Source organism: Pistacia vera, unplaced genomic scaffold (genome assembly GCF_008641045.1).
Source record: "Pistacia vera cultivar Batoury unplaced genomic scaffold, PisVer_v2 Contig58, whole genome shotgun sequence".
Lineage (NCBI taxonomy): Eukaryota > Viridiplantae > Streptophyta > Magnoliopsida > Sapindales > Anacardiaceae > Pistacia > Pistacia vera.
The window spans coordinates 606068-616397 of NW_022196423.1; the positions used below are offsets into that span (position 1 = coordinate 606068).

The following is a 10330-nucleotide window of genomic DNA, read 5'->3' on the forward strand; positions in this document are numbered from 1 at the left end:
GAAGGAGCAAAAGATGGATTGAGGAGTTAAAAGACCAATAATGATCCTTGGTTCAAGTCATAACAAAGAAAAAAAATAAGATTTCGTGAGACCTATTCAATAAAATTTAAATATGTATTGTTAAATATATAACAATATATGTAATTATATATCATTGGAAAGTCCAAATCCGTAATCTAAGTGAAATGGTAAATTGATCAATACAAGTATTTTTTTTTATAATAATAAAGAACAGAGTGAGACGATAAAATTATCCCATAAAAGCATTTCGTATTATAATAAGTCTTTCTTATTGTGGTAGTTTTTTTCTATCATAAACTTGTCACCATATTTTAATCATGGATAGTTCTAAAAACTAATAATACATATGCAATGTGGAGGGACGAGAGTCTCTCGTACAAGTTTTTAATAAAAGCAAAATAAAAAGGAGGAGTTGAAGAGCACGCGCAGCAAAGGAGAGTAAGGGAATAAGAGGAAAATTGAAACAGGTAGGAAGGAGGAAGAAGAAGTTGGGCAAAGTGAATGAGAGGTGTCATGTGACTTTAGAGACCCATAAAATTACAAAAACAAAACAACAAAAAGTCTTTATACCCCCGCCCCCCTATTTTCTGTTCTCTCTTTCTCTTCTCTCTACTATTTACTTGATTTTGTGTTTTGATTATTGGAGAGAGAGAGAGAGAGAGAGAGATGGATACACACAATTGAGCTTCAACTTGAAGAAGGAAGAGAAGAAGAAACAAACCCACTTCAGTTTAATGCTTGCTTCCTTTGTATAGAGAAATTCAGACACAGAAACAAGAAGAAGAAGAAGAGATGGGTTCATCTTCATCATCATCTTGGTGGTTTCTTTTTGTTATTAATATTATGGTGAAAGAGATATAGAAAAGGATATATAAATATAGATATAAGAATATTGCAAGTCGTTATTGCATATTTTTCTCACTCACTCACTCAACTCTCACTCACTCTTTCTTTCTTTCTCTTTTCTCTCTGCTAAAAACTCAGTCATCTCTCCCTCTCAACCTCACCTTTTTTCATCACAAAAGCCAAAGCGACAGAAGTAGATTTCTGCAGCAAACACTGCAACATACCAGTAAATATTAACATCTCATCTCATAACAAATCTCTCTTTTCAGTTTTCAGTTTTTCTTTAGATCCCACCTTTCATATAAACCTACATACTCTCAGATACATCCTTAGATTTTACTTATCCTCATCATCATCTTCATAATCTTCTCACTCTATAAAAATTTAGTCTTTTTTATGTTTATATAAACCAGTTGGTGTGATATCCTTCAAGATTATCAGTTGTGGCTACTACACGGAGACAATTGACTTCTGATTCTGGCGCCTTTGCTGACTGGGCATCTTCTTCCTCCACAATACGTGCTGCTCCGGACGACCTTTCTCTCGGCTTCAATGCCGGTCCCACCGCACCCGTCCCCGGTGCGGCTCATACACCCACTGCCCCTGGGTCCTGGCCCTCCTCCTCCTCTTCTCGCCCCATCAACTATGGCCTTTCTCACGATATGGGCATGGTGGGTCTTCGGGACGTCTTTGTTGTAGCTCCTGCTTCGTCTTTCAATCACCATCACCATCATCACCACCATGACTCCCTTAATATCGCCTCCGATCCCATCAATAGTGCTAATGCTACCGCTCTCGGTGTCGGCGTTGGTGTCGGCGTTATCCCTCTCCTCACTGCAGGGCCATGTTTAGCTTCTCCTCAAAGTATGGAAGATCAAGATTTGTTGAATAATGGTCGTAATAAAGTTAGTCAAATTCAGTTTTGGCAGAATCAGAACTCTCATCCATACCTGAAGAAAGGTTCTTCCACGATTCTCGATCACAACACAACTTCCTCTATGAATTTGCTTCAAGGAAGCGAGAGTCCCGCTGGCGGTACTGGCGCCGGCGGTAATAGCAACATGGGTAGTGGTGCTGGTTCGGCTTCGAGTTCAGGAACTACGTGTCAAGACTGTGGAAACCAAGCGAAGAAAGATTGTACCCATAGAAGATGTAGGACATGTTGCAAGAGTCGTGGTTATGATTGCGCTACCCACGTAAAGAGCACATGGGTTCCGGCTGCACGGCGGAGGGAGCGGCAACTCATGGTTACTGCCGGTACCATGGGCGGTGCTGGCTCTTCTGGGTCGACGTCTGGTATCAAGAAACCTAGGCTCATAAACTCTCAGACTACAACAAACTCTCATACTTCAACTTCTACTGCCACTCCACCAAGAAGCTTTGACACAAGTTCTAGTCATCAAGGTTTGTTTTTTCAATCTCATTTTGTTGAAAGATTGCATCTTTACGTTTAGTTTTTATGTGGAGTTGGAAAATTAATGTTTAGGGTTGTTTGTTGAGGGAGAGAATTGAGTAGGGTTTGTTGAATTTTGCTTGCAGATGCGAGTTTTAAAGAGACATTACCGGGGCAAGTACGTGCACCGGCAGTGTTCAAGTGTGTTAGAGTGACGGCGGTGGAGGATGGTGAAGATGAGTATGCATATCAGGCTGTGGTAAAGATTGGTGGTCATGTTTTCAAAGGGTTTTTGTATGATCAAGGAGTTGATAATACAAGAGAAGGGTTTCCCAACATATCTGAATTGCATTTAGGAGGTGCTGGAAGTAGTGGTGGTGTTGGTGGAGGTGGCGGTGGTGGTGGGGGAAGAAATGGGGGCTGTTCATCTCCTCCAATTCTTGATCCATCTGAAGTTTATGCAGGCGGCGGCGGCTTACTCGGTGGTTCAGGCTATGGTAATCCAATGAATTGAAATTCTAAGGTGGATGGATGGGATTTGAAAGGAAAACTTTATTTTTTCAATCCCTCTTTCTGCCAACTAATTATTGATAGGGTTTTGGTAAGTTAATGTCCTTGTAGACTTCTACCTTATTAACTTATGTCTCTCTTTAAATTTATTTTTCGGCTACTTGGTTTTAATTTTCTTGTCCCTCGTGTCTATTTGCCTTTGGTGGCATTGAACTGAGATGAGAGGGATCGGCATTTGCCAAGGAAGCTCCATTTTCCCACCATTAGAAAAATGTGTTTTGTACCAAAATTACAAAAATATAGAGAATAAAGGTGAAAAAATCCTGTGCTAGTAGATATACCGATCAGCTCTTGACATTTTGTGATGATAAATTCTGTTTGCTTTCTTGAAGTTGTTGCCTTTTTCTTTTATTCTTATTCTTTTTCTTCATCAGAGTTTTGTTTGACAAAGGTGAAATCTACAGTGTAAAGTATATAAATTCATCATTAGGAGAGACACTGTGCTGGTATAGACCTTTCCCTTATATATATGTATTCTAATTTTGTCTTGCTTGTATTTACTGTTTCACTTGCTTATTTCTTCTAAACATTTCCCATTACATAAAATTAATCGTGTTTGAGCCCTAAAATATTATTATTTCATCAGTTGTGTTCACTGTCCTTTTGGTTTAGTTTGGTTCATCATGAACTAGAAGTAAATGTGGCATTCATCATTATTGTGCTGCTTTAGACTTTGGCATGGGAAGTAGTTGTTCTGTCACTATCATTTATTGCCAAACAAGGAATAGCATTTCATAGATCCCTTTTTTAGACCCACTTAACTTCTTATTACATTTCTGAAATGTGTACCAGCTTGAAATTGCATGCATTCATGAACACTAGATGTACTCTTGGCTTCTTCACTTATCCCAGTTTGGGAATTGTTTCCCTCAAACATTACTCTTCATCCTCCTAAGCCTCCATGTATCTATTTTACATTTCAATTATGAACCCATTGCCCCACATATTCTGATCATCAACACACTGCTGCTTCTGTACCTGCACTGCGGTTTTAGAATACAACTCCTTTGGCATTCTAGATGGGGAATAATTCAATGTACAGGATATGTGTGGACATTATTATATAATTAATATGCAGGTTTTTGTCACTGTTATCAATCTGGCTGGTTTATGTCATTTTTGCTTTCTAGGAATTGGGATAATTGGCTGTCAGTGAATTTTAATTTGGCTTCTAACGATATTCTTTATTCCTTGAGATGCTGCAGATGTGTATGTCACTTATCCTTTTGGTTATGATATAGTGTACAAAGGTTGACTATTGTGGATTAAAAAATTTGATGTATTTTGTAAATGCTTGCTTGGCCTTTTTCCTTTCGGCCAGCTGACATGCTGCCCCCCTTTAGATGTCTTGTTATATTTTATAAATGAACTGATTTTTTCATGTGGATTGCATTATCATTCATTGCTCTAAATTGTTTATAAAAACTTGGTTAGATTTGACATGTTGCTAGATACTTCTTTTAAATATGATTGTTGCATTGTATATGCCATGTTGCTAGATACTTCTTTTAAATATGATTGTTGCATTGTATATGCCTTACTTTAATTATTAAGCACCTCCTGTCTATCATTGCTTACATTGCCTGCATTCATACTTATCTACTTTCAGTTTGATTGCACATGTAGGTTAACGCATTCGTCCCCTTTGGCTTGGTTTGTAATCTATGTTCCATAAATTGTTCTTGTCCACTAATACGACTAGTGCCTTTATTTATTTATTTAAAATTGAATTAAAAAGAAACATAGTCGCTCCTTCATTTACTCGTAAGATTTCATGTGAAGAAAGAGTGGGAACGGGGCAAGTTTGATCATTCATTTAGAAGTTAATATTTTCGGTCTATATGTTTACTTAAAGTTATGCGTATATCCCATCGATATTTTAATTATTCATCTCCATCTCCAATTTCAGATGCTTGAATAGGGATTTTGTCTAGTGTTCTTTTGTCATTAATGACTGATGTTTTGAAAAGAGGACTAGATTTTGTAGGATCAATTGAACAAGTAAAGCTTAGAAGCCCCTTTGTGCTCTTTGTCATTGATGGAGATACTAGGTGTTGCCAACTTTGCTAATCTTAGAAGCCCCTTTGTGCTCTTTGTCATTGATGGAGATACTAGGTGTTGCCAACTTTGCTAATCTTAGAAGCTAGCAATGCATGTGTTCTTAAAAATTTCAAGTGTTTGTGCTCCATTGATGTGTAACTTTTATCTTTTCTTTTAGAATTCTTGGATTGTACTTAGCTGGGAATTGTGTGTTTTTTCAATTTCTTGACTTTATAATGGACGGATGCAAGTTAACTTTTCAGTGTTTGTTAAGAGTGCTAAATTGTTGTATGCAATTCTGGTGTAGTTAAATTTTCATTTTCCTTCTCCCCAGTTTCTTGATGGGGTTCTCTTCTTGGTAATCTTCCATTGATCAGTTTGATTTCTGTTCATCATTTTGCTTGTTTCTAAGAAAGATATTTCTATTTGTTAATGTATTCATTTTGTGTTATTTTCATTACATCAACCAGGAAATTCCGATTATACTGCTTTTTATCATTTAATACTACTTCATTTGCAGCCTAGGGGAAAGTCTTTCCATATAAACATATTGCAATATAATCTGCCAATGAGAGTGGAATACATTTGCTATCATTGGGTGGTTGTGTAGGCATCATGGTGTAGAGAAGATTTTCTCGTGGCTAAGATGCTGAATATGATTTCTAACTCTCTATTTCTATGGCGAGGCTTCCTCAAGCTCTAAACCTCTATCAACAGTTAAAATGTGCCAAACTTTCTAGTCTTACACTGATGATCAGCTTGATATGTTGTGTCTAATTGTGATTTTCGACAAAATAATAGCATTAAATTTTTCTTCGATCTTATTTATGCGGCTATGTTTCACAGGAAATTTGTGTTACAGATTGGCTAAATTACTGATTAACGTATTGAAAAACAATAATATTATGCGTACTAACGAATATTATTAATTAGTGTACTAATTTAAAGTATAGTACGGATATCATATATAATTTTAATAGAGGTTAGTAAGATGGTTATTGAGAAGTGTGAATGAGTGTAGTGTTATTCGTTGAAAAATGTAGCTTTACTAAGAGTACCTGACAGTTAACAGTTATTTCTATCCTCATGTTATGCATAAAAAAAGTGGAGAAAATAAATCAATCTCTGTTGCTCTCCTTGGCAGTATCCATGAATTTGACAGTCCTGTACTGTCATTCTCTTGGCATTATCAGTTATCTGCTCCTGCTAGCTATGGTTTGTTTTTTCATGACAGTGCAGGCTCAACTCTCGCATTCTTAAATCACTCTGAAACAAGAACTCCCTCATTCCCAATGTGACAGTTTCCATGCACAATTAGTTTATTTCTGTATCTTGCCTTGCAAATTCTTCCATTATTAGGGTTTCATGATAGGAATCTTTCAATTTTAATTCACAACAAACACTTAAGTCCACTTCCTTCATATGTACATGAAGTTTAATAACGCAAGTATATGTAGGTTTTTAATGTTCAGATTAAAAGTCAATGATACACTATTTAAAAGGGTAAAGGCCTAAAGGGTCTTCACTAAGTCGAAAAATTTAAAATATAAGTTCCTTTGATCATTGTCATCAAGGGCAAGAACCCTATATTGGATGCTATGAAAGTTACAATTTACAAACAACTGAAGCTCTTGAAGACTAAGAGTATTCCCAATTCCAAATCTACAATATTGTTTGTTTTCTGTCTACTATGCACAATTTTAAACAAAGAATCAATTGAGGAAAAAACAAAAACCTCAAATTACTTAAGTAGATACAAGGGTATTCCAGATTTTTGACATTTTTATCCGGCCAATATTTGTATTTATTTTTGTTGTTGTTGACCATATGTAATTTAGGGGTGTTCAAAATAACCGATTGGAACCGGAATCAATGGGTATCCGAGGTTTGGTTCCGGTTCCTACTCGGAACCGGCTATCAACATGTAGGCTTTGATTCCAAATTTTTGGAACCGTCATTGTGCGATTCCAGTTTTGATTCTTATAGTTAGGAACCGGAATCAGAAACCAAGACTAATATAAAATAAAATTAAAGAGTAGGGGGGCTAATAAAAACTTTTGTAGAAAAGTAACGTGAATACATTTATATTTATATTTTATAACATTTAAAGTAAGTTGATTTGACTTTTGAGAATTTATCTTTACAAAGTAATAGAGTTTGTAATTTATAATTTTATTCTTGTTAACGAGCGTCAGGTGAAGGGGCATTAGTAAGTTTTTAAGGTTTTTTTTTTTTTTTTTTTTTTTTTTAATTTGGGGGGTAATTATAATTTTATAGGGTACCCGAAATTGGAATCTGAACCGTTGTTACATGTTCTGATTCTGGGTACCCAAGTTTCGGTTCCAAATTTCAAGGAACCGTCGGTTTCGGTTCCTTAAAAAAAAATACAGGATACCCATAATCGGACACCCCGTAATATGTCTAGAACTAAGAGTAATATTACATTTACAACTCAATCTCTAAACTCTCTCTTACAATTTATAGGTGCAGCTTCCAGTTTTTTGCCTGGAAATGCCAAGTAAGGGTTGTGAAAAAGAGTTTTGAGCAAATCTCAAACGTAGAACTAGTTACATAATTAGGCATAACATGAAAGTCTTTCTGAAACCACTCAGCATGGTCATGCCAATGATTTGCTCTTACAAGGTTTAATGTTTGAGCCCCCTCGTAGAGGGCATCTGTATGACTAAAGACTTTTCTTTTCTCTCATATGAGATCAGTCAAATAATCAAACTAAAGACTTTTCTTTTCTCTCATATGAGGTCAGTTAAGTAATCATGCTTGTGATTTGTTCCTACAAGTTTTCTAGTTAATGCCGGTGATTTGCTCTTACAAGGTTTGGAGTTTAAGACTTTAAGTCCCCTCTTAGAACACCATCAAAAGCTAAAAAATGGTAAGATTAAGAGGTTTGGTAAGAAAATATCTTCCAGGTCTCATAAAATATCTCACAAGAAAGAACACTAGACATATAATTAATTAGGAGTGTTTTCTGATTATTAGACGATGTGGGATATATATATATATATATATATATAGATACAAATTAGATATATATATTATATTTATATCCCATCTTACCGTATTCATTCATCAAATTTCAAGTCTTTCTGTGCCTCCACAGGAGTCTAGTGATTCTCAACAACAACTTTTAATGGCAAACTTGAAAAGCAGAACATAACTAGGGGATACAAATAAGGAATTGAGAATACTATTTTTGTTTCCTGATTTCCATAAATAAAAAACTGGTTTTGAATTAAGAACAAGAAACCAAAACACACTTGTAGACAACAAAAGACAGATTCTTTATGTGTTTCCAACTTTGTATGAAAAAGCAAAAGTCCCCCACCACCACCACCCATTTTTACTTGGACTTAAATCTATCTCTCACCGCCCACTCCAATTCTTTTGATTCATCTTTTTCAAACTTCATTTTTGCCTTGTTTGTGGGTTTCATTTCCCTATTTAATCTTTGATGCCTTATGGTGTCTTGTAAAGTTCTCTACTTTTTCTAAACATTACCAATGCCCTAACTTTTAATTAATTAATCTCTTCTTATCATTATTATTACTCTTAAAAGAATCTAACCAAAAGATGATTGATAAAGATTTGACTATAATACTGCTAAGTAGGTTTATATCGGACCTCCTCGGAGGTTTCAAAAATATATGGGCAAGACTTTTTAGGTATGAGAAAATTTTGGCAAAATCATCATAAACTCCCTTCGACTATGAAATCTATATGGTCAAAAGTCACATGGCCAGGGGAAATAAAATAGTGGAGAATTGACTTAAACAATTTCTTAATTGGAGGAAGCTCATGAAAGAGGAGATCTCACTAAAATGTGGCAAACATGTAACAACTATTAGGCAATTTGAATAATTGGATTACCTAAAACGGTTTTTGAATATTATTTTATTTGGTTTATTTTCTAGATTTATGTTTGTTAACCACTACAAGATGAATTATTAGGTGACGTTATTACCGTTCTTATAAGTTTAAAGTTAACCCATTAAATTTAAATCTATGGAGGAAGAATTAAGAGGAAGCAATTGTAGTGGCAGCCAAAAAAGCAACCCTTAAATCTCCCTAAAGTATGGAAAAAGAAACCATTGGTGTCAACTAGCTTAGGGCAGAAGCCCTCTTTCAAGGGACAGTGGATGCATTGTTTAAAAACCGGATCGGAGGGCAAACCGTTTTGCTGTCTGGGTCACGGTTTAATCGGTCCAACCGGTTGGACCGGCCGGTTGGACCGATGACATCAACAATATTTATTTTTAAAAAATTCATATTAACCTCTTAAATTTCAATATATTACAAAAATTCCCTAAAATTTAAATTGGTCACTAAAATTTTATTTATTACAAAATGCCCCAATAAAATTACCAATTAATTCTTAAATTTTGATATATCTTCAAAATACCCCTATAAAATTACAAAGTAACCCTCATAATTTTAAATATTTCAAAAACCCCCCTGAGACCTAAATCCGGGAGAAGCTATCGGTTCCCGGTCCAACACGGTCCGAACGGCCAGTCCGGTCCGGTTTTTTAAAAGAGAGTGGATGTTAGGATTCTAGTTTCCTATTATATGCTGCAAATTAGGATTAGATGAGATTATGATTAAGCTAGGTTCACATTAGGATTAGGTCTAGGGTTTTTCTATGAGTTAGGTTTTTACATTGTACTCCATTGTTAGTATTCCATTAGGTTTAATGTTTAATTTATGAAATAAGCTAAATTTATATTGAGTCAAATGACAACAACTCAAAAGTGAGTAGTAATATAAGAAATAAATTTAGGAAAATGATTATCCGGTAATACCTTTTTTTTTTTGAAACAGGGTGTCGGAACACATCCGACGAATCATTTTAAATGATTAGCACATCATTTCACTGCCATGATTATTCAATAATACATTAGAAAGAAAAATGTGATTGATAACTTAATTCCTGTTACATGGTGTTGAAATTCTTGAAACTATTTGTTACGTGCCATGACCATTTCTTTTTTTTTCCTATCCCTGACCATTCTTAAGAATTATTTTGCTATAAAGCCATCCGCAATGGCAACAAAAATCTCACTTCTTGTGCATATGATTTATGGCTAGTTGCTATATAAATCAAGATTATGTTAAACTACAATCTATGTTAAGAAAAAATATTCATAAGAAAGTCTTAAATGAGATGAACGTATCACATTATTTATACCTTGTCTCAAATTGATTGCAAAACATAGCTTTTTTAGAACATATAATCTGATTGTGCAAAGCAATCAATCGTCAACTCTTTTGGTTTGAAATTCTTTTCAGCTTTTATCTTATCAATGCTTTAGTACGGCAAAGGGTAGTGTTGCAAAACCGATTATTCCCAGAAATGAAATACAGTAATTTGTGACTATTCCTGAAACAAATGAGAAGCCTTCATGTTTGGCCAAATCTTATAAAGAAACTTATCTCCACAAAGAA

General features: G+C 35.1%; 1 protein-coding gene across 1 annotated transcript; it reads left to right on the forward strand.

Moving 5' to 3' along the window:
- Positions 1 to 731: 731 nt before the first annotated feature.
- LOC116109447 (protein LATERAL ROOT PRIMORDIUM 1) lies at positions 732 to 3159 on the forward strand. The gene is made up of 2 exons (XM_031395658.1): positions 732 to 2271; positions 2407 to 3159. The coding sequence occupies exons 1-2, from the start codon at positions 1530 to 1532 to the stop codon at positions 2772 to 2774; spliced, it is 1110 nt and encodes a 369-aa protein (XP_031251518.1). The 5' UTR covers positions 732 to 1529; the 3' UTR covers positions 2775 to 3159.
- Positions 3160 to 10330: the final 7171 nt, after the last annotated feature.

Coding starts and splice junctions, on each gene's coding strand:
- LOC116109447 (XM_031395658.1), top strand. CDS start 1,530: ATGGGCATGGTGGGTCTTCGGGACGTCTTTGTTGTAGCTCCTGCTTCG. Junction 2,272..2,406: donor CACAAGTTCTAGTCATCAAG/GTTTGTTTTTTC, acceptor TTTTGCTTGCAG/ATGCGAGTTTTAAAGAGACA.